Below are 25,421 nucleotides of genomic sequence, written 5' to 3'. Positions count from 1 at the left end.
GTTGATGATCTCTCTTCCCGTTGCAATAGTAGCAGTTGATGATCTCTCTTTCCATTGCAATAGTAGCAGTTGATGATCTATCTTTCCATTGCAATAGTAGCAGTTGATGATCTCTCTTTCCATTGCAATAGTGGCAGTTGAGGATCTCTCTTTCCATAGCAATAGTAGCAGTTGATGATCTCTCTTTCCATTGCAATAGTGGCAGTTGATGATCTCTCTTTCCATAGCAAAATTAGCAGTTGATGATTTCTCTTTCCATTGCAATAGTAGCAGTTGATGATCTCTCTTTCTGTTACAATAGTAGCAGTTGATGATCTCTCTTTCCGTTGCAATAGTAGCAGTTGTTGATCTCTCTTTCCGTTGCAAAATTAGCAGTTGATGATCTCTCTTTCCATAGCAAAAGAAGCTGTTGATGATCTCTCTTTCCATTACAATAGTAGCAGTTGATGATCTCTCTTTCCATTACAATAGCAGCAGTTGATGATCTCTCTTTCCATTGCAATAGTAGCAGTTGATGATCTCTCTTTCCGTTGCAAAATTAGCAGTTGATGATCTCTCTTCCCGTTGCAATAGTAGCAGTTGATGATCTCTCTTCCCGTTGCAAAATTAGCAGTTGATGATCTCTCTTCCCGTTGCAATAGTAGCAGTTGATGATCTCTCTTCCCATTGCAATAGTAGCAGTTGATGATCTCTCTTCCCGTTGCAAAATTAGCAGTTGATGATCTCTCTTCCCGTTGCAATAGTAGCAGTTGATGATCTCTCTTTCCGTTGCAATAGTAGCAGTTGATGATCTCTCTTCCCGTTGCAATAGTAGCAGTTGATGATCTCTCTTCCCGTTGCAAAATTAGCAGTTGATGATCTCTCTTCCCGTTGCAATAGTAGCAGTTGATGATCTCTCTTCCCGTTGCAAAATTAGCAGTTGATGATCTCTCTTCCCGTTGCAATAGTAGCAGTTGATGATCTCTCTTCCCGTTGCAATAGTAGCAGTTGATGATCTCTCTTCCCGTTGCAAAATTAGCAGTTGATGATCTCTCTTCCCGTTGCAATAGTAGCAGTTGATGATCTCTCTTCCCGTTGCAATAGTAGCAGTTGATGATCTCTCTTCCCGTTGCAAAATTAGCAGTTGATGATCTCTCTTCCCGTTGCAATAGTAGCAGTTGATGATCTCTCTTTCCGTTGCAATAGTAGCAGTTGATGATCTCTCTTCCCGTTGCAATAGTAGCAGTTGATGATCTCTCTTTCCATTGCAATAGTAGCAGTTGATGATCTATCTTTCCATTGCAATAGTAGCAGTTGATGATCTCTCTTTCCATTGCAATAGTGGCAGTTGAGGATCTCTCTTTCCATAGCAATAGTAGCAGTTGATGATCTCTCTTTCCATTGCAATAGTGGCAGTTGATGATCTCTCTTTCCATAGCAAAATTAGCAGTTGATGATTTCTCTTTCCATTGCAATAGTAGCAGTTGATGATCTCTCTTTCTGTTACAATAGTAGCAGTTGATGATCTCTCTTTCCGTTGCAATAGTAGCAGTTGTTGATCTCTCTTTCCGTTGCAAAATTAGCAGTTGATGATCTCTCTTTCCATAGCAAAAGAAGCTGTTGATGATCTCTCTTTCCATTACAATAGTAGCAGTTGATGATCTCTCTTTCCATTACAATAGCAGCAGTTGATGATCTCTCTTTCCATTGCAATAGTAGCAGTTGATGATCTCTCTTTCCGTTGCAAAATTAGCAGTTGATGATCTCTCTTCCCGTTGCAATAGTAGCAGTTGATGATCTCTCTTCCCGTTGCAAAATTAGCAGTTGATGATCTCTCTTCCCGTTGCAATAGTAGCAGTTGATGATCTCTCTTCCCATTGCAATAGTAGCAGTTGATGATCTCTCTTCCCGTTGCAAAATTAGCAGTTGATGATCTCTCTTCCCGTTGCAATAGTAGCAGTTGATGATCTCTCTTTCCGTTGCAATAGTAGCAGTTGATGATCTCTCTTCCCGTTGCAATAGTAGCAGTTGATGATCTCTCTTCCCGTTGCAAAATTAGCAGTTGATGATCTCTCTTCCCGTTGCAATAGTAGCAGTTGATGATCTCTCTTCCCGTTGCAAAATTAGCAGTTGATGATCTCTCTTCCCGTTGCAATAGTAGCAGTTGATGATCTCTCTTCCCGTTGCAATAGTAGCAGTTGATGATCTCTCTTCCCGTTGCAAAATTAGCAGTTGATGATCTCTCTTCCCGTTGCAATAGTAGCAGTTGATGATCTCTCTTCCCGTTGCAATAGTAGCAGTTGATGATCTCTCTTCCCGTTGCAAAATTAGCAGTTGATGATCTCTCTTCCCGTTGCAATAGTAGCAGTTGATGATCTCTCTTTCCGTTGCAATAGTAGCAGTTGATGATCTCTCTTCCCGTTGCAATAGTAGCAGTTGATGATCTCTCTTTCCATTGCAATAGTAGCAGTTGATGATCTATCTTTCCATTGCAATAGTAGCAGTTGATGATCTCTCTTTCCATTGCAATAGTGGCAGTTGAGGATCTCTCTTTCCATAGCAATAGTAGCAGTTGATGATCTCTCTTTCCATTGCAATAGTGGCAGTTGATGATCTCTCTTTCCATAGCAAAATTAGCAGTTGATGATTTCTCTTTCCATTGCAATAGTAGCAGTTGATGATCTCTCTTTCTGTTACAATAGTAGCAGTTGATGATCTCTCTTTCCGTTGCAATAGAAGCAGTTGTTGATCTCTCTTTCCGTTGCAAAATTAGCAGTTGATGATCTCTCTTTCCATAGCAAAAAAAGCTGTTGATGATCTCTCTTTCCATTACAATAGTAGCAGTTGATGATCTCTCTTTCCATTACAATAGCAGCAGTTGATGATCTCTCTTTCCATTGCAATAGTAGCAGTTGATGATCTCTCTTTCCGTTGCAAAATTAGCAGTTGATGATCTCTCTTCCCGTTGCAATAGTAGCAGTTGATGATCTCTCTTCCCGTTGCAAAATTAGCAGTTGATGATCTCTCTTCCCGTTGCAATAGTAGCAGTTGATGATCTCTCTTCCCATTGCAATAGTAGCAGTAGATGATCTCTCTTCCCGTTGCAAAATTAGCAGTTGATGATCTCTCTTCCCATTGCAATAGTAGCAGTTGATGATCTCTCTTTCCGTTGCAATAGTAGCAGTTGATGATCTCTCTTCCCGTTGCAATAGTAGCAGTTGATGATCTCTCTTCCCGTTGCAAAATTAGCAGTTGATGATCTCTCTTCCCGTTGCAATAGTAGCAGTTGATGATCTCTCTTCCCGTTGCAAAATTAGCAGTTGATGATCTCTCTTCACGTTGCAATAGTAGCAGTTGATGATCTCTCTTTCCGTTGCAATAGTAGCAGTTGATGATCTCTCTTCCCGTTGCAATAGTAGCAGATGATGATCTCTCTTTCCGTTGCAATAGTAGCAGTTGATGATCTCTCTTCCCGTTGCAAAATTAGCAGTTGATGATCTCTCTTCCCGTTGCAATAGTAGCAGTTGATGATCTCTCTTCCCGTTGCAATAGTAGCAGTTGATGATCTCTCTTCCCGTTGCAAAATTAGCAGTTGATGATCTCTCTTCCCGTTGCAATAGTAGCAGTTGATGATCTCTCTTCCCGTTGCAATAGTAGCAGTTGATGATCTCTCTTTCCGTTGCAATAGTAGCAGTTGATGATCTCTCTTCCCGTTGCAATAGTAGCAGTTGATGATCTCTCTTCCCGTTGCAATAGTAGCAGTTGATGATCTCTCTTCCCGTTGCAATAGTAGCAGTTGATGATCTCTCTTCCCGTTGCAATAGTAGCAGTTGATGATCTCTCTTCCCGTTGCAATAGTAGCAGTTGATGATCTCTCTTTCCATGTATTACAATAGTAGCAGTTGATGATCTCTCTTTCCATTGCAATAGTAGCAGTTGATGATCTCTCTTCCCGTTGCAATAGTAGCAGTTGATGATCTCTCTTCCCGTTGCAATAGTAGCAGTTGATGATCTCTCTTCCCGTTGCAATAGTAGCAGTTGATGATCTCTCTTCCCGTTGCAATAGTAGCAGTTGATGATCTCTCTTCCCGTTGCAATAGTAGCAGTTGATGATCTCTCTTTCCATGTATTACAATAGTAGCAGTTGATGATCTCTCTTTCCATTGCAACAGTAGCCGTTGATGATCTCTCTTTCCATTGCAATAGTAGCAGTTGATGATCTCTCTTTCCGTTGCAATAGTAGCAGTTGATGATCTCTCTTTCCGTTGCAAAATTAGCAGTTGATGATCTCTCTTTCCATGTATTACAATAGTAGCAGTTGATGATTTCTCTTTCCATAGCAATAGAAGCAGTTGATGATCTCTCGTTCCATTACAATAGTAGCAGTTGATGATCTCTCTTTCCATTGCAATAGTAGCAGTTGATGATCTCTCTTTCCATTGCAATAGTAGCAGTTGGTGATCTCTCTTCCCGTTGCAATAGTAGCAGTTGATGATCTCTCTTTCCGTTGCAATAGAGCAGTTGATGATCTCTCTTCCCGTTGCAATAGTAGCAGTTGATGATCTCTCTTCCCGTTGCAATAGTAGCAGTTGATGATCTCTCTTTCTTTTGCAATAGTAGCAGTTGATGATCTCTCTTCCCATTGCAATAGTAGCAGTTGATGATCTCTCTTCCCGTTGCAAAATTAGCAGTTGATGATCTCTCTTTCCATGTATTACAATAGTGGCAGTTGATGATCTCTCTTTCCATTGCAATAGTAGCAGTTGATGATCTCTCTTCCCGTTGCAATAGTAGCAGTTGATGATCTCTCTTTCCATTGCAATAGTAGCAGTTGATGATCTCTCTTTCCGTTGCAATAGTAGCAGTTGATGATCTCTCTTTCCGTTGCAATAGTAGCAGTTGATGATCTCTCTTTCCATTGCAATAGTAGCAGTTGATGATCTCTCTTTCCGTTGCAAAATTAGCAGTTGATGATCTCTCTTCCCGTTGCAATAGTAGCAGTTGATGATCTCTCTTTCCGTTGCAATAGAGCAGTTGATGATCTCTCTTCCCGTTGCAATAGTAGCAGTTGATGATCTCTCTTCCCGTTGCAATAGTAGCAGTTGATGATCTCTCTTTCCGTTGCAATAGTAGCAGTTGTTGATCTCTCTTTCCGTTGCAAAATTAGCAGTTGATGATCTCTCTTTCCATGTATTACAATAGTAGCAGTTGATGATCTCTCTTTCCATAGCAATAGAAGCAGTTAATGATCTCTCATTCCATTACAATAGTAGCAGTTGATGATCTCTCTTTCTGTTGCAAAATTAGCAGTTGATGATCTCTCTTTCCATTGCAATAGTAGCCGTTGACAATCTCTCTTTCCATTGCAATAGTAGCAGTTGATGATCTCTCTTTCCGTTGCAAAATTAGCAGTTGATGATCTCTCTTTCCATTGCAATAGTGGCAGTTGATGATCTCTCTTTCCATAGCAATAGTTGCAGTTGATGATCTCTCTTTCCATTGCAATAGTGGCAGTTGATGATCACTCTTTCCATAGCAAAATTAGCAGTTGATGATTTCTCTTTCCATTGCAATAGTAGCAGTTGATGATCTCTCTTTCTGTTACAATAGTAGCAGTTGATGATCTCTCTTCCCGTTACAATAGTAGCAGTTGATGATCTCTCTTTCCGTTGCAATAGTAGCAGTTGATGATCTCTCTTTCCGTTGCAAAATTAGCAGTTGATGATCTCTCTTTCCATGTATTACAATAGTAGCAGTTGATGATCTCTCTTTCCATAGAAATAGAAGCAGTTGATGATCTCTCTTTCCATTACAATAGTACCAGTTGATGATCTCTCTTTCCATTACAATAGTAGCAGTTGATGATCTCTCTTTCCGTTGCAATAGTAGCAGTTGATGATCTCTCTTTCCGTTGCAAAATTAGCAGTTGATGATCTCTCTTTCCATGTATTACAATAGTAGCAGTTGATGATCTCTCTTTCCATAGCAATAGAAGCAGTTGATGATCCCTCGTTCCATTACAATAGTAGCAGTTGATGATCTCTCTTTCTGTTGCAAAATTAGCAGTTGATGATCTCTCTTTCCATTGCAATAGTAGCCGTTGACGATCTCTCTTTCCATTGCAAAATTAGCAGTTGATGATCTCTCTTTCCATTGCAATAGTAGCCGTTGACAATCTCTCTTTCCATTGCAATAGTAGCAGTTGATGATCTCTCTTTCCGTTGCAATAGTAGCAGTTGATGATCTCTCTTTCCATGTATTACAATAGTAGCAGTTGATGATCTCTGTTTCTGTTGCAAAATTAGCAGTTGATGATCTCTCTTCCCGTTGCAAAATTAGCAGTTGATGATCTCTCTTCCCGTTGCAAAATTAGCAGTTGATGATCTCTCTTCCCGTTGCAATAGTAGCAGTTGATGATCTCTCTTTCCGTTGCAATAGAGCAGTTGATGATCTCTCTTCCCGTTGCAATAGTAGCAGTTGATGATCTCTCTTCCCGTTGCAATAGTAGCAGTTGATGATCTCTCTTTCCGTTGCAATAGTAGCAGTTGATGATCTCTCTTCCCATTGCAATAGTAGCAGTTGATGATCTCTCTTCCCGTTGCAATAGTAGCAGTTGATGATCTCTCTTTCCATTGCAATAGTAGCAGTTGATGATCTCTCTTTCCATTGCAATAGTAGGAGTTGATGATCTCTCTTTCCGTTGCAATAGTGGCAGTTGATGATCTCTCTTTCCATTGCAATAGTAGCAGTTGATGATCTCTCTTTCCGTTGCAAAATTAGCAGTTGATGATCTCTCTTCCCGTTGCAATAGTAGCAGTTGATGATCTCTCTTTCCGTTGCAATAGAGCAGTTGATGATCTCTCTTCCCGTTGCAATAGTAGCAGTTGATGATCTCTCTTCCCGTTGCAATAGTAGCAGTTGATGATCTCTCTTTCCGTTGCAATAGTAGCAGTTGATGATCTCTCTTCCCATTGCAATAGTAGCAGTTGATGATCTCTCTTCCCGTTGCAATAGTAGCAGTTGATGATCTCTCTTCCCGTTGCAATAGTAGCAGTTGATGATCTCTCTTTCCATTGCAATAGTAGCAGTTGATGATCTCTCTTTCCGTTGCAATAGTAGCAGTTGATGATCTCTCTTTCCATTGCAATAGTAGCCGTTGACGATCTCTCTTTCCATTGCAATAGTAGCAGTTGATGATCTCTCTTTCCTTTGCAATAGTAGCAGTTGAGGATCTCTCTTTCCGTTGCAAAATTAGCAGTTGATGATCTCTCTTTCCATGTATTACAATAGTAGCAGTTGATGATCTCTCTTTCCATTGCAATAGTAGCCGTTGATGATCTCTCTTTCCATTGCAATAGTAGCAGTTGATGATCTCTCTTTCCATTGCAATAGTAGCAGTTGCCTAAAAAACAAACTGAGAACATGCTGTAGATTTCACGCAGCTCCCATTTCAAGAAAGACAGACCAGACCCAGACCAGACCCAGACCCAGACCCAGACCCAGACCAGATCCAGACCCAGACCCAGACCCAGACCAGACCCAGAAAAGACCCAGACCAGATCCAGACCCAGACCAGATCCAGACCCAGACCCAGACCAGACCCAGACCAGACCCAGACCAGATTCAGACCCAGACCAGACCCAGACCCATACCCAGACCCAGACCAGACCTATTGTTATTGTTGCCAGTCTAAAGGGCCCGTCTGTAACCTGACATGAAGCTGCTCGATGCATTATTCAAGTCCTTCTCTCTGCAGTTTCATTGGAGAAAAATTGATGATTGAGTTGGAGGCGTGCGTGGCCACGCAGTCGTGGGTGAACAGGGAGTACAGGAGAGGGCTCAGAACGCACCCTTGTGGGGCCCCAGTGTTGAGGATCATCGGGGAGGAGATGTTGTTGCCTACCCTCACCACCTGGGGGCGGCCCGTCAGGAAGTCCAGTACCCAGTTGCACAGGGCGGGGTCGAGACCCAGGGTCTCGAGCTTGATGACGAGCTTGGGGGGTACTATGGTGTTGAATGCCGAGCTGTAGTCGATGAACAGCATTCTCACATAGGTATTCCTCTTGTCCAGATGGGTTAGGGCAGTGTGCAGTGTGGTTGAGATTGCATCGTCTGTGGACCTATTTGGGCGGTAAGCAAATTGGAGTGGGTCAAGGGTGTCAGGTAGGGTGGAGGTGATATGGTCCTTGACTAGTCTCTCAAAGCACTTCATGATGACGGATGTGAGTGCTACGGGGCGGTAGTCGTTTAGCTCAGTTACCTTAGCTTTCTTGGGAACAGGAACAATGGTGGCCCTCTTGAAGCATGTGGGAACAGCAGACTGGTATAGGGATTGGTTGAATATGTCCGTAAACACACCGGCCAGCTGGTCTGCGCATGCTCTGAGGGCGCGGCTGGGGATGCCGTCTGGGCCTGCAGCCTTGCGAGGGTTAACACGTTTAAATGTCTTACTCACTTCGGCTGCAGTGAAGGAGAGACCGCATGTTTTCGTTGCAGGCCGTGTCAGTGGCACTGTATTGTCCTCAAAGCGGGCAAAAAAGTTGTTTAGTCTGCCTGGGAGCAAGACATCCTGGTCCGTGACTGGGCTGGGTTTCTTCCTGTAGTCCGTGATTGACTGTAGACCCTGCCACATGCCTCTTGTGTCTGTGCCGTTGAATTGAGATTCTACTTTGTCTCTGTACTGGCGCTTAGCTTGTTTGATAGCCTTGCGGAGGGAATAGCTGCGCTGTTTGTATTCAGTCATGTTACCAGACACCTTGCCCTGATTAAAAGCAGTGGTTCGCGCCTTCAGTTCCACACGAATGCTGCCATCAATCCACGGTTTCTGGTTGGGGAATATTTTAATCGTTGCTATGGGAACGACATCTTCAACGCACGTTCTAATGAACTCGCACACCGAATCAGCGTATTCGTCAATGTTGTTGGCTGACGCAATACGAAACATCTCCCAGTCCACGTGATGGAAGCAGTCTTGGAGTGTGGAGTCAGCTTGGTCGGACCAGCGTTGGACAGACCTCAGCATGGGAGCTTCTTGTTTTAGTTTCTGTCTGTAGGCAGGGATCAACAAAATGGAGTCGTGGTCAGCTTTTCCGAAAGGGGGGCGGGGCAGGGCCTTATATGCGTCGCGGAAGTTAGAGTAACAATGATCCAGGGTCTTTCCACCCCTGGTTGCGCAATCGATATGCTGATAAAATTGAGGGAGTCTTGTTTTCAGATTAGCCTTGTTAAAATCCCCAGCTACAATGAATGCAGCCTCCGGATAAATCGTTTCCAGTTTGCAGAGAGTTAAATAAAGTTCGTTCAGAGCCATCGATGTGTCTGCTTGGGGGGGGATATATACGGCTGTGATTATAATCGAAGAGAATTCTCTTGGTAGATAATGCGGTCTACATTTGATTGTGAGGAATTCTAAATCAGGTGAACAGAAGGATTTGAGTTCCTGTATGTTTCTTTCATCACACCATGTCACGTTGGCCATAAGGCATACGCCCCCGCCCCTCTTCTTACCAGAAAGATGTTCATTTCTGTCCGCGCGATGCGTGGAGAAACCCGCTGGCTGCACCGCTTCGGATTGCGTCTCTCCATTGAGCCACGTTTCCGTGAAGCAGAGAACGTTACAGTCTCTGATGTCCCTCTGGAATGCTACCCTTGCTCGGATTTCATCAACCTTGTTGTCAAGAGACTGGACATTGGCAAGAAGAATGCTAGGGAGTGGTGCACGATGTGCCCGTCTCCGGAGTCTGACCAGAAGACCGCTTCGTTTCCCTCTTTTTCTGAGTCGTTTTTTTGGGTCGCTGCATGGGAACCATCCCGTGGCGCTGGTTGTAAGGCAGAACACAGGATCCGCATCGCGAAAAACAAATTCTTGGTCGTACTGGTGGTGAGTTGACGCTGATCTTATATTCTCGGCTGTATGTGATGAAACCTAAGATGACCTGGGGTACTAGTGTAAGAAATAACACGTAAAAAAACTAAAAACTGCATAGTTTCCTAGGAACGCGAAGCGAGGCGGCCATCTCTGTCGGCGCCGGAAGTACCCATAGTAATAATGTTGCAACCGTAGTAATAATGTTAAACTGTAGTAATAATGGTGTACCCATAGTAATAATGTTGCAACCGTAGTAATAATGTTGTAACCGTAGTAATAATGTCATAACCATAGTAATAATGTCATAACTGTAGTAATAATGTCATAACTGTAGTAATAATGTCATAACCATAGTAATAATGTTGTAACCATAGTTATAATGTCAAACTGTAGTAATAATATCAAACTGTAGTAATAATGTCAAACGGTTGTAATAATGTCAAACTGTAGTAATAATGTTGTAACCGTAGTAATAATGTTAAACTGTAGTAATAATGTTGTAACGGTAGTAATAATGTTGTAACTGTAGTAATAATGTTGTAACCGTAGTAATAATGCCATAACTGTAGTGATAATGTCGTAACCATAGCAATAATGTTGTAACCATAGTAATGATGTTGTAACCATAGTAATAATGTTGTAACCATAGTAATAATGACAAACTGTAGTAATAATGATGTAACCGTAGTAATAATGTCGTAACCTTAGTAATGATGACGTAACTGTAGTAATAATGTCAAACTGTAGTAATAATGTCAAACTGTTGTAATAATGTCAAACTGTAGTAATAATGTCAAACTGTAGTAATAATGTAAAACTGTAGTAATAATGTCAAACTGTAGTAATAATGTCAAACTGTTGTAATAATGTCAAACTGTAGTAATAATGTCAAACTGTAGTAATAATGTAAAACTGTAGTAATAATGTCAAACTGTAGTAATAATGTCAAACTGTTGTAATAATGTCAAACTGTAGTAATAATGTCAAACTGTTCTAATAATGTCGTAACCGTAGTAATTATGTCGTAACCATAGTAATAATGTCAAACTGTTGTAATAATGTTGTAACCGTAGTAATAATGTTGTAACTGTAGTAATAATGTCAAAATTAGGTAATGATACTGTCTGTTCAGTAGTAATAATGATGCCATAACTGTAATAATAATGGCATAACCGCAGTAATAATGTCGTAACCATAGTAATAATGTCGTAACCATAGTAATATTGTCAAACTGTTGTAATAATGTCGTAACCATAGTAATAATGTCGTAACCGTAGTGATAATGTCAAACTGTTGTAATAATGTCGTAACCGTAGTAATAATGTCGTAACCGTAGTAATAATGTTGTAACCGTAGTAATAATGTCATAACCATAGTAATAATGTCGTAACTGTAGTAATAATGTCATAACCATAGTAATAATGCCGTAACCATAGTAATACTGTCATTACTGTAGTAATAATGTCATAATTGTAGTAATAATAATGCCATTTCAGTAGTAATAATTCCATAATTTAAACCTATTGTAACAGCAAGCTGATGCAGGGAAAAACAGGTCCATTCTGACCCTGTCCATAAAACATCACGTTAACATGAAATCTAACAGAGTATCCTCACATATACCCTTAATGTATCAGGTTACTTCATAAGGTTATAATACCCTCTTACTTTAATCAGCTCTCCTGTCCACCTTTTTATCCCCTCAGAGGACGTTCTTCTCTCTCCGGCACTCTTCTACCCTTCCTTAACCTCTCTTCTTTTACTCTAAATGTTCTCATCCCCACTCTAGCTGGACCTCTCCTTGTCCTCCACCATCCCTACTACCAATCCATTAGGAAGGAGGGCCTCTCCTTGTCCTCCACCATCCCTACTACCAATCCATTAGGAAGGAGGGCTTCTCCTTGTCCTCCACCATCCCTACTACCAATCCATTAGGAAGGAGGGCCTCTCCTTGTCCTCCACCATCCCTACTACCAATCCATTAGGAAGGAGGGCCTCTCCTTGTCCTCCACCATCCCTACTACCAATCCATTAGGAAGGAGGGCCTCTCCTTGTCCTCCACCATCCCTACTACCAATCCATTAGGAAGGAGGGCCTCTCCTTTCAACTAGTGCCAAGAATGTATCTTTCTCTCTCTCATCTCTCGCTACTCTTCTCCCTCTCTTTCCTCATCTCCCTCTCTTTCCTCATCTCCCTCTCTTTCCTCATCTCTCTCTTTTTCCTCATCTCTCTCTCTCTCTCTCTCTCTCTCTCTCTCTCTCTCTCTCTCTCTCTGTCTCTCTCTCTCTCTGTCTCTCTGTCTCTCTCTCTGTCTCTCTCTGTCTCTCTGTCTCTCTCTCTGGGTGAAGGTGTCAAAGACCTGACTGGGTCCAACACCCCACAGTATGACTTGTTATATAAAGACCTGACTGGGTCCAACACCCCACAGTATGACTTGTTATATAAAGACCTGACTGTGTCCAACACCCCACAGTATGACTTGTTATATAAAGACCTGACTGTGTCCAACACCCCACAGTATGACTTGTTATATAAAGACCTGACTGGGTCCAACACCCCACAGTATGACTTGTTATATAAAGACCTGACTGTGTCCAACACCCCACAGTATGACTTGTTATATAAAGACCTGACTGTGTCCAACACCCCACAGTATGACTTGTTATATAAAGACCTGACTGGGTCCAACACCCCACAGTATGACTTGTTATATAAAGACCTGACTGGGTCCAACACCCCACAGTATGACTTGTTATATAGAGACCTGACTGGGTCCATCACCCCACAGTATGACTTGTTATATAAAGACCTGACTGGGTCCAACACCCCACAGTATGACTTGTTATATTTAATCAAGGTAAGTGTTTCTTTAGGTTGGGGGCTTTAATCAAGGTAAGTGTTTCTTTAGGTTGGGGGCTTTCATCAAGGTAAGTGTTTCTTGGTGTAACGTCGTCAACAGGCTATTGAACACACAGCACATATAAGCCTAGGATATCAACCCTTCAGATGTGGCCTCAGTGGGAGTGACTTCTTAACATGTGACATATTTTGTGCGTGAAGATAAGCATCTGCCTCTGATACCAAAGGTTGCAAGTTTGAATCCAGCGATAGAAAGTTGTTTTGGAAATGTTCTTTCCTCTTAAAGGATCGGACCATTTTTTCAAATTTTTGCCTAAAATGACAAACCCAAATTGAACTGCCTGTTGCTCAGGACTTGAAGCAAGCATATGCATATTCATGATACCATTTGAAAGGAAACAGTTCGAAGTTTGTGGAAATGTGAAATCAATGTAGGACAATATAACACATTAGATCTGGTAAAAGATAATACAAAGAAAAAAACATGTTTTTTTATCACCTTTGAGGTGCAAGAGCATGGTCATAATGTATTATTCCAGCCCAGGTGCAATTTAGATTTTGGCCACAAGATGGCAGCAGTGTATGTTCAAAGTCTTAGACTGATCCAATGAACCATTGCATTTATGTTCAAACGTTTGTATCAAGACTGCCCAAATGTGCCTAATTTGTTTATTAATAACTTTTCAAGTTCATAACTGTGCACGCTCCTCAAACAATAGCATGGTATTTACTGTAATAGCTACTGTAAATTGGACAGTGCAGTTAGATTAACAAGGATTTAAGCTTTCTGCCAATATCAGATATGTCTATGTCCTGGGAAATGTTCTTGTTACTTACCGATCCTGTAGAGGTTAATTAATGCCTAAACTTAATTACACATTTGCAACATCTTCGAAATTTGATGTTTGAGAAACATGGATGAGTGTCTAATTCTGACGTAAGGCTGTGAGACCTAGTTGGGCCTACAGCTCATGTTCTATATTAGCAGGTCAGAGTCGGGTACGAGCCTCAGATTTTCACACCCTGACCTTAAGAGATCTTTTAATTCTCTATTTGGGTGTGACTAGAGTGGGCAATCTATGTGGGCAATCTATGTTGTCTATTTCTTTGTTGGCTGTGTATGGTTCCCAATCAGAGGCAGCTGTCTATCGTTATCTCTGATTGGGGATCATACTTAGGCAGCCTTTTTCCCACCTTAGTTTGTGGGATCTTGTTTTTGTACTGTTGCGTTCCAGCCCTACAGAACTGTGCGTTTTGGTTTGTATTTGTTGTTTTTCGGTGTCATCAATAAAAGAAAGATGTACGCCTACCACGCTGCACCTTGGTCTACTCCTTCCAACGACGAGCGTTACAGAAGATCCCACCACAAACGGACCAAGCAGCGTGGCCAGGAGAAGCAGGGGCACGGGAGAGAAGGGAGTGGAGCACCTCCTGGATGTGGGAGGAGACTCCGGGGTTCGCAACCACGGGGTGGTTGGCGGAGCCAGGGGTCGAACCAGAGCCAACTCCCCATGAGGAGCGTGTGGCCAGGCAGGCACCATGTCTTGTGGTGATACGGGCAGGCACCATGTTTTTTCGGTCTCCAGTACGCATCCACAGTCCGGTGTGTGCTGTGCCAGCTCCCCACACTTGCCGGGCGAAAGTGGGCATCTGTCCAGGTCGGATGGTGCCAGCTCAGCGCGTCTGGTCTCCAGTGAGCCTCCTCGGTCCAGGATATCCTGCGCCGGCTCAGCGCGCCTGGTCTCCAGTGAGCCTCCTCGGCCCAGGATATCCTGCGCCAGCTCAGCGCGCCTGGTCTCCAGCGAGTCTCCTCGGCCCAGGATATCCTGCGCCGGCTCTATGCGCTGTATCTCCGGTGCACCTTCACAGCCCAGTGCGTCCTGTGCCAGATCCCCGCACTTGCCGTGCGAAGGTGGTCCTTTGTCCAGGACACGTTCTGCCAGCTCAATGCTCCAGACCTCCAGTGCGCCTCCACGGTCCAGTATATCCCGTGCCAGCTCCTGGCATCCAGCCTGGTATGTCCTGTGCCTGCTCCACGCACAAAGCCTCCAGTGATGAATCATGGCACGAAGCCTCCAGTGATGATCCATGGCCCGAAGCCTCCAGTGATGATCCATGGCACGAAGCCTCCAGTGATGATCCATGGCCCGGAGCCTCCAGTGACGATCCATGGCACAGAGCCTCCAGTGATGATCCATGGCCCGAAGCCTCCAGTGATGTTCCATGGCCCAAAGCCTCCAGTGATGATCCATGGCACAGAGCCTCCAGTGATGACCCATGGCCCGGAGCCTCCAGTAAAGATCCATGGCCCGGAGCCTCCAGCGACGGTCGGCAGTCCAGAGCCTCCAGCGACGGTCGGCAGTCCGAGCCTCCAGCGACGGTCATCCGTCCAGAGCCTCAATAAAAGAAAGATGTACGCCTACCACGCTGCACCTTGGTCTACTCCTTCCAACGACGATCGTTACACATATAGTCAGGCGGTTGGGATGGGTTATTAACAATTGCAGGTGGGTGAACAATAAACTAACACACACACATACACAAAGCTAACGTCAACATCATTCCCAGCGTATTTAAAGTTGGGTAAACATGAATACTCACTACAACACGGTATGACTTCCCTAACACTACACACGTCATTGGGGCAACACGGGCCTGTTATCTCCTCATCTCTTCTTATGGATAGTCTCATGTGTAAGCGCTCTACAGACTATTTACAGACCATCAGTAACATTTCAACGACAGATGTAGGATCTTAATTTGAGCCAGTTTGCTACAGCAGGAACAGAATTCCTACAGCAACACGAAATGTGAATTATTATGTCGATTATAATTAATGGATATTTTTGTAAGGGTTGATAAAAAAAAAAAATTGTATGGGAAAATAAAGTCTGAAATTTCAAAGTGGAAGTTATAAACTTCAGAAGCCATTTAAAAACACAAATAGACTAAAAGTCTAAAATGCCCTCCATTGCAACAAAGTTCTCCTGCAACATGGTGATCAAATTAAGATCCTATACTAATATATGCAAATATCTACTAACCCTAAACCTAGCTTTAACCCTAACCTTAGCCCTTATCCTAATTCTAAACTTAACCCTTACCCTCAACCTAAACCTAACCGTAACCCCATCCGTAACCTTACTAACCAGTTACTTATCAACAGAAGGTTTGTTGATAGTATGACCATCTGTAGAGCATCTACAAATGCAAAATGCGGACTATCCAAATAAAATGGGACCAATGGAACGGAGCAGAAGATTGTATTGTACCTAATATTTGATTATGTCATTAGCAACGTCTTTTTTGGGGGGTTGAAAGTTGTAAAATTTGCAATGTTCATGATATGACGTCGTTTTACTTACTTGTATGTTGCTCTGGATTAGAGCGTCTGCTGACTAAAAAAAATAGAAATAAAAATGGCATTTAGCAGACACTTTTATCCAAAGCAACTGGTTTTGTAACCCAGGCAACTCTCAACTGGTTTAGTATATCTGTGACTGTAACCCTGGCAACTGTCAACTGGTTTAGTATATCTGTGACTGTAACCCTGGCAACTGTCAACTGGTTTAGTATATCTGTGACTGTAACCCTGGCAACTGTCATCTGGTTTAGTATATCTGTGACATTAACCCTAGCAAGTCTCAACTGGTTTAGTATATCTGTGACTGTAACCCTGGCAACTGTCAACTGGTTTAGTATATCTGTGACTGTAACCCTGGCAACTGTCAACTGGTTTAGTATATCTGTGACTGTAACCCTGGCAACTGTCAACTGGTTTAGTATATCTGTGACTGTAACCCTGGCAACTGTCATCTGGTTTAGTATATCTGTGACATTAACACTAGCAAGTCTCAACTGGTTTAGTATATCTGTGACTGTAACCCTGGCAACTGTCAACTGGTTTAGTATATCTGTGACTGTAACCCTGGCAACTGTCAACTGGTTTAGTATATCTGTGACTGAAACCCTGGCAACTGTCAACTGGTTTAGTATATCTGTGACTGAAACCCTGGCAACTGTCAACTGGTTTAGTATATCTGTGACTGTAACCCTGGCAACTGTCAACTGGTTTAGTATATCTGTGACTGTAACCCTGGCAACTGTCAACTGGTTTATTATATCTGTGACTGTAACCCTGGCAACTGTCAACTGGTTTAGTATATCTGTGACTGTAACCCTGGCAACTGTCAACTGGTTTAGTATATCTGTGACTGTAACCCTGGCAGTCACAGGTTTAGTATATCTGTGACTGTAACCCTGTCACATAGGGACCACATAGGATCATCCAACAGTTAATGTACTGGGCCTCAACAGATAGGTACATGAGAGGTGAATCGCTGTGAGTGAGTGACTGAGGGAGTGAGTGGTACTATACCTTGTATGGTCCTTTTGAAGAAGGCTTTGCATGCCTCACAGGAGGCGACCCCATAGTGGTAACCTGATGCGATATCCCCACACACCAGACACAGCCTTTTTGGTATTGCATTCAACATATACTCGCACTTGATTGGAGAATCATCCGCCACGCCCTCTCCGCAGTCGTCATACCTCCGGAGACAGGCTCCGCCCCCTCCCAGCATGCCCGGGTTGAACATGGGCGGGGAGTCGAGGACGTGCGAGCTTCCGTTGAGGTTGTTTACGTTGATGTAACTGCCGCTGACGTCGCTATTGGCCGAGGGGCTGTGGTGGCTGATGGTGTCAACCAATGAGGAGGAGGGGGAGGAGGGCTCAGTCTTGATATAGGAGCCGCAGCTGGAGGTCAGGTGACGCTCCTGGAGGTCAGAGGGCATCCTGCTCAGCAACCTATAGGAACACAGGAAATAGAGGAGAAGATAACTGTATATAATATTTATCTGTAGTTGAATGCTTTGCAATGATTCTGTACCACCCAGTTCTACCAGTATTGTGCAAAAGGACTGTCTAAGAAAGAGACAGATAGTGAGACCTACAGTGACATGAGACTGTCTGGGATCCTTTGAACTGTCCTTTCTGAGTGTGCACCTTTACCGGTCTCATTTCCTCTGACCTCCCGGGGACCGTCTCCTGACCTCCAGCTGACCTTTCTTTGTCCTTATATCTTTCTAAATAAGAGGGATTTATTTTGTGCGTAAACAGAATGAGAAAATAGCCTTAACTTCTCATTTCTGTGATTTTAACTCAATGGAAATAGAATAAAGTGAATGAAACTCAAAACAAGCTGTTAAATGGAGAGTTGTTGTTGCTCTCAGCATGCGCAGAATCACGGCTATTATAACCCGACCTCAATCAATAGTCCTGGTCGGATAAAACACGGTGCCGAGTTACCACAAGGAGATGAGGGAACGAGCAGAGGGTGTGTGTCTGTGTGTCTGTGTGTCTGTGTGTCTGTGTGTCTGTGTGTCTGTGTGTCTGTGTGTCTGTGTGTCTGTGTGTCTGTGTGTGCATTGAGTTTGAGTTTGAGTTTATTTTATTTTTATAGGGACAGTGCACATTAATCAACGTTTCAGTAAAAGTGCTGGTTTTAGCCAGCCGGCTAATTTTCAACAACAGTCCCTGAGCAGGTTATTAAAAACAATTACAATATAGACAATAGCAACATAGGACAAGCAAGACGTAGCATGCAGACAGAGCAACATAGGACAAGCAAGACGTAGCATGCACACAGAGCAACATAGAACAAAAAGCAGCAAGACAAAATTCAGAAAAGCAACAAAGTGTTTCCACACTACTAGCTACAGACAACAGACAACATGGAAAGCGGCAACACACAGCTAGGGATTATGATCACAAATCTGACTGAACTTTAGCCATGTCTTCAAGCATTTTGTGAAAGTGTGATAGGTGGTGCAGTTATGTGTGTCTGATGGCATTGGAATATCCCAACCCCAGCCAGACTGATGAAAGTAGAGGATTGTCAACTAAATGAAAGTTCTCATTAAGACTTTGCGAAATAGACGGATTATAAAATGAGCTGTATTTCTGTTACATCAACCCAGAGTCTATACAAAACTATAAAAATAACTATGTACGGCAAATATATGAATGTATATGGCAAATATATGAATATGTACAGCAAATATAGAAATATATACGGCAAATATATAAATATATATATATACGGCAAATATACAAATATATATACGGCAAATATAGAAATATATATACGGCAAATATATAGATGTATATATATACGGCAAATATATAGATGTATATATATACGGCAAATATATAGATGTATATATATACGGCAAATATATAGATGTATATATATACGGCAAATATATAAATATATACGGCAAATATATATACGGCAAATATATAAATATATATACGGCAAATATACAAATATATATACGGCAAATATAGAAATATATATACGGCAAATATATAGATGTATATATATACGGCAAATATATAGATGTATATATATACGGCAAATATATAGATGTATATATATACGGCAAATATATAGATGTATATATATACGGCAAATATATAAATATATACGGCAAATATATATACGGCAAATATAGAAATATATATACGGCAAATATATATACGGCAAATATATATACGGCAAATATATAGATATATATATATACGGCAAATATATATATATATATATATATATATATATATACGGCAAATATATAGATATATATATATACGGCAAATATATAGATATATATATATATACGGCAAATATATAGATGTATATATATACGGCAAATATATATATATATATATGGCAAATATATATAAATATATATATATATACGGCAAATATATGAATATGTACAGCAAATATATACATATGGCAAATATATGAATATGTACAGCAAATATATACATATATGTGGCAAATATATGAATATATACGGCACATATATGAATAAGTACGGAAAATATGTGAATATGTATGCTAAATATATTAATATGTACAGAAAATATATAAATATGTACATATGCAGTTTTTAGAATCAGGCAGGGACAATCTTATCCCTCTGTCCTAACTGCTGGAATGAGATAGACGCTACGCTACACACACAGACACACACACACACCCAGCCATGTATCGACCCTCTCCCTTCCTTCCTTCCGGCTTTCAGACCTAAACCCTACTCTCATTTTCCCAGACATTTCTTATGCATTTTTAATCAGTCAGACCAGACGGTTAACATAATTAGTCAGACCAGACGGTTAATATCATTTAGATGGGGGTGGAGATATGGGATATGTTCTGTTGGGCTGCATTCAACAGAGGACGGGTGCCAAATGGCCCCCTATTCCCTATAGTGGACTACTTGATTATTACTTTAATGTAACCTTTGTTTAACTAGGCAAGTCAGTTTAAGAACAAATTCTGGTTTATAATGACGGCCTACTCCGGCCAAACCCGAGTGACACTGGGCCAATTGTACGCCGCACTACGGGACTCCCAATCACGGCCGGTTGTGATACAGCCTGGAATCGAACCAGGGTGTCTGTAGAGACGCCTCCAGCACTGAGATGCAGTGCCTTAGACCGCTGCGCCACTCGGGAGCCCACAGACAGGACCCATGGCTTTATACCAGGACCCATGGCTTTATACCAGGATCCATGGCTTTATACCAGGATCCATGAGTTGATACCAGGATCCATGGGTTGATACCAGGATCCATGGGTTTATACCAGGATCCATGGGTTGATATCAGGATCCATGGGTTTATACCAGGATCCAGGGGTTTATACCAGGATCCATGGGTTTATACCAGGATCCATGGGTTTATACCAGGATCCATGGGTTTATACCAGGACTCATGGGTTTATACCAGGATCCATGGGTTGATATCAGGATCCATGGGTTTATACCAGGATCCAGGGGTTTATACCAGGACCCATGGGTTGATACCAGGATCCATGGGTTTATACCAGGATCCATGGGTTTATACCAGGATCCATGGGTTTATACCAGGACTCATGGGTTTAAGGTAGTGCACTACGAAGGGAATAGTGGGCCATTTGGGACGCATTAACGGGAAGTGTCTAATAAAAGATTAAACAGACTGGAGTTTTAATCTGGACTGTAATCTAGATTTCACTTGTAAAGTATAGCCTATTCTATTTTCTGCTGGAGGGAGTTGAGAAGTGTAAAGAAATCAAATGCTTATTATATCATTCAGCATTCACAGACAGAAAGATGGAGGAATTATCATTGGGAATATAATTAAGAATCTGTGGGTATATCATTAGGAATATAATTAAGAATCTGTGGGTATATCATTGGGAATATAATTAAGAATCTGTGGGTATATCATTAGGAATATAATTAAGAATCTGTGGGTATATCATTGGGAATATAATTAAGAATCTGTGGGTATATCATTGGGAATATAATTAAGAATCTGTGGGTATATCATTAGGAATATAATTAAGAATCTGTGGGTATATCATTAGGAATATAATTGAGCATCTGTGGGTATATCATTAGGAATATAATTGAGAATCTGTGGGTATATCATTGGGAATATAATTGAGAATCTGTGGGTATATCATTAGGAATATAATTGAGAATCTGTGGGTATATCATTAGGAATATAATTAAGAATCTGTGGGTATATCATTGGGAATATAATTAAGAATCTGTGGGTATATCATTAGGAATATAATTAAGAATCTGTGGGTATATCATTGGGAATATAATTAAGAATCTGTGTGTATATCATTAGGAATATAATTAAGAATCTGTGGGTATATCATTAGGAATATAATTAAGAATCTGTGGGTATATCATTAGGAATATAATTGAGAATCTGTGGGTATATCATTGGGAATATAATTGAGAATCTGTGGGTATATCATTAGGAATATAATTGAGAATCTGTGGGTATATCATTGGGAATATAATTGAGAATCTGTGGGTATATCATTAGGAATATAATTGAGAATCTGTGGGTATATCATTAGGAATATAATTGAGAATCTGTGGGTATATCATTAGGAATATAATTAAGAATCTGTGGGTATATCATTGGGAATATAATTAAGAATCTGTGGGTATATCATTAGGAATATAATTAAGAATCTGTGGGTATATCATTGGGAATACAATTAAGAATCTGTGGGTATATCATTAGGAATATAATTAAGAATCTGTGGGTATATCATTAGGAATATAATTAAGAATCTGTGGGTATATCATTGGGAATATAATTAAGAATCTGTGGGTATATCATTAGGAATATAATTAAGAATCTGTGGGTATATCATTAGGAATATAATTAAGAATCTGTGGGTATATCATTAGGAATATAATTGAGAATCTGTGGGTATATCATTGGGAATATAATTGAGAATCTGTGGGTATATCATTAGGAATATAATTGAGAATCTGTGGGTATATCATTGGGAATATAATTAAGAATCTGTGGGTATATCATTAGGAATATAATTGAGAATCTGTGGGTATATCATTAGGAATATAATTGAGAATCTGTGGGTATATCATTAGGAATATAATTGAGAATCTGTGGGTATATCATTAGGAATATAATTGAGAATCTGTGGGTATATCATTGGGAATATAATTGAGAATCTGTGCGTATATCATTAGGAATATAATTAAGAATCTGTGGGTATATCATTAGGAATATAATTGAGAATCTGTGGGTATATCATTAGGAATATAATTGAGAATCTATGGGTATATCATTGGGAATATAATTGAGAATCTGTGGGTATATCATTGGGAAGATAATTAAGAATCTGTGGGTATATCATTAGGAATATAATTGAGAATCTGTGGGTATATCATTAGGAATATAATTGAGAATCTGTGGGTATATCATTGGGAATATAATTGAGAATCTGTGGGTATATCATTGGGAAGATAATTAAGAATCTGTGGGTATATCATTAGGAATATAATTGAGAATCTGTGGGTATATCATTAGGAATATAATGGAGAATCTGTGGGTATATCATTAGGAATATAATTGAGAATCAGTGGATATATCAAATCCAATTGTATTTGTCACTTACACATGGTTAGCAGATGTTAATGGGAGTGTAGCGAAATGCTTGTGCTTCTAGTTCCGACAATGCAGTAATAACCAACGAGTAATCTAACCTAACAATTTCACAACTACTACCTTATACACACAAGTGTAAAGGGATAAAGAATATGTACATAAAGATATATGAATGAGTGATAGTACAGAACGGCATAGGCAAGATGCAGTAGATGGTATCGAGTACAGTATATACATATGAGATGAGTAATGTAGGGTGTGTAAACATAAAAGTGGCATAGTTTACAGTGGCTAGTGATACATGTATTACATAAAGATGGCAAGATGCAGTAGATGGTATAGAGTACAGTATATACGTATGAAATGAGCAATGTAGGGTGTGTAAACATAAAAGTGGCAAGTTTGGTTTTACATCAATTTCCATTATTAAAGTGGCTGGAGTTGAGTCAGTGTGTTGGCAGCAGCCACTCAATGTTAGTGGTGGCTGTTTAACAGTCTGATGGCCTTGAGATAGAAGCTGTTTTTCAGTCTCTCGGTCCCTGCTTTGATGCACCTGTACTGACCTCGCCTTCTGGATGATAGCGGGGTGAACAGGCAGTGGCTCGGGTGGTCTTTATGGACTTCCTGTGACATCGGGTGGTGTAGATGTCCTGGAGGGCAGGTAGTTGGCCCCCGGTGATGCGTTGTGCAGACATCACTACCCTCTGGAGAGCCTTACGGTTGTGGGCGGAGCAGTTGCCGTACCAGGCGGTGATACAGCCCGACAGGATGCTCTCGATTGTGCATCTGTAAAAGTTTGTGAGTGCTTTTGGTGACAAGCCAAATTTCTTCAGCCTCCTGAGGTTGAAGACGCGCTGCTGCGCCTTCTTCACAACGCTGTCTGTGTGGGTGGACCAATTTCAGTTTGTCCGTGATGTGTACGCCAAGGAACTTAAAACTTACTACCCTCTCCACTACTGTCCCGTCGATGTGGATAGGGGGGTGTTCCCTTTGCTATTTCCTGAAGTCCACAATCTTCTCCTTTGTTTTGTTGACGTTGAGTGTGAGGTTATTTTCCTGACACCACACTCTGAGGGCCCTCACCTCCTCCCTGTAGGCCGTCTCGTAGTTGTTGGTAATCAAGCCTACCACTGTAGTGTTGTCCGCAAACTTGATGATTGAGTTGGAGGCGTGCATGGCCACGTAGTCGTGGGTGAACAGGGAGTACAGGAGAGGGCTCAGAACGCACCCTTGTGGAACCCCAGTGTTGACGATCAGCGGGGTGGAGATGTTGTTACCTACTCTCACCACCTGGGGGCGGACCGTCAGGAAGTCCAGTACCCAGTTGCACAGGGCGGGGTCGAGACCCAGGGTCTCAAGCCTGATGATGAGTTTGGAGGGTACTATGGTGTTAAATGCTGAGCTGTAGTCGATGGAGAGCATTCTCACACAGGTATTCCTCTTGTCAAGATGGGTTAGGGCAGTGTGCAGTGTGGTTGCGATTGCGTCGTCTGTGGACCTATTGGGGCGGTAAGCAAATTGGAGTGGGTCTAGGGTGTCAGGTAGGGTGGAGGTGATATGGTCCTTGACTAGTCTCTCAAAGCACTTCATGATGACGGAAGTGAGTGCTATGGGGCGGTAGTCGTTTAGCTCAGTTACCTTAGCTTTCTTGGGAACAGGAACAATGGTGGCCCTCTTGAAGCATGAGGGGACAGCAGACTGGGATAAGGTTTGAATATGTCCGTAAACACACCAGCCAGCTGGCTTGCGCATGCTCTGATGCCGTCTGGGCCTGCAGCCTTGCGAGGGTTAACACGTTTAAATGCTTTACTCACGCAGTGGATCGAGCTTTCAGTTTCGCGCGAATGCTGCCATCAATCCACAGTTTCTGGTTTGGGAATGTTTTAATAGTTGCTATGGGTACGACATCGCCATTGCACTTTCTAATGAACTCCCTCACCGAATACGGATGCACTTTCTAATGAACTCGCTCACCGAATCAGCGTATTCGTCAATGTTGTTGTTGGACGAAACATATCGAAACATATCCCAATCCACGTGATCGAAGCAGTCTTGAAGCGTGATATCAGATTGGTCGGACCAGCGTTGAACAGTCTTGAGCGCCAGAGCTTCCTGTTTTAGTTTCTGTCTGTAGGCTGGAAGCAACAAAATAGAGTCGTGGTCAGCTTTTCCGAAAGGAGGGTGGGGTGAGGGCCTTATATGTGTTGCGGAAGTTAGAATAACATTGATCCAAGGTCTTTCCACCCCTGGTTTCACAATCGATATGCTGATAGATTTTTAGGGAGTCTTGTTTTCAGATTAGCCTTTTTAAAATCCCCAGCTACAGTGAATGCAGCCTCAGGATATGTGGTTTCCAGTTTGCATAGAGTCAAATAAAGTTTGTTCAGGGCCATCGATGTGTCTGCTTGGGGGGAAATATATACGGCTGTGATTAAAATCAAAGAGAATTCTCTTGGTAGATAATGCAGTCGACATTTGATTGTGAGGAATTCTAAGTCTGTGCATATTTGGTGGCCTATTTGTAAACAATACGTAGCTGGTGCACAAAATCTAAGGAAGTCTCTAGATTTTTCTCACTTGAGTTAGAGTATATTGTGATAAATTGCAGGCCACACTACTTGCCTAGAGAGTTTTCAGCTATACTTTTTGTGGCTGTTTATTTACCACCACAGACAGATGCTGGCACTAAGACCACACTCAATCAGCTGTATAAGGAAATAAGC

General features: G+C 41.7%; 1 protein-coding gene across 1 annotated transcript in view; it reads right to left on the bottom strand.

Moving 5' to 3' along the window:
* Nucleotides 1–25,421, bottom strand: part of LOC109886576 (steroid hormone receptor ERR2-like) — a 124,726-nt gene that overhangs the window by 80,189 nt on the left and 19,116 nt on the right. The window contains exon 2 of the mRNA XM_031836777.1: nucleotides 17,085–17,512. Within this exon, the coding sequence (XP_031692637.1) occupies nucleotides 17,085–17,499 (415 nt within the window). The 5' untranslated portion in view covers nucleotides 17,500–17,512. The remainder of the gene's footprint in view (nucleotides 1–17,084; nucleotides 17,513–25,421) is intronic.

This window comes from Oncorhynchus kisutch, linkage group LG12 (assembly GCF_002021735.2).
Source record: "Oncorhynchus kisutch isolate 150728-3 linkage group LG12, Okis_V2, whole genome shotgun sequence".
Classification (NCBI taxonomy): Eukaryota; Metazoa; Chordata; class Actinopteri; order Salmoniformes; family Salmonidae; genus Oncorhynchus; species Oncorhynchus kisutch.
The sequence above is the reverse complement of the archived record's forward strand: the minus strand, read 5'-3'. Positions and strand labels throughout refer to the sequence as shown.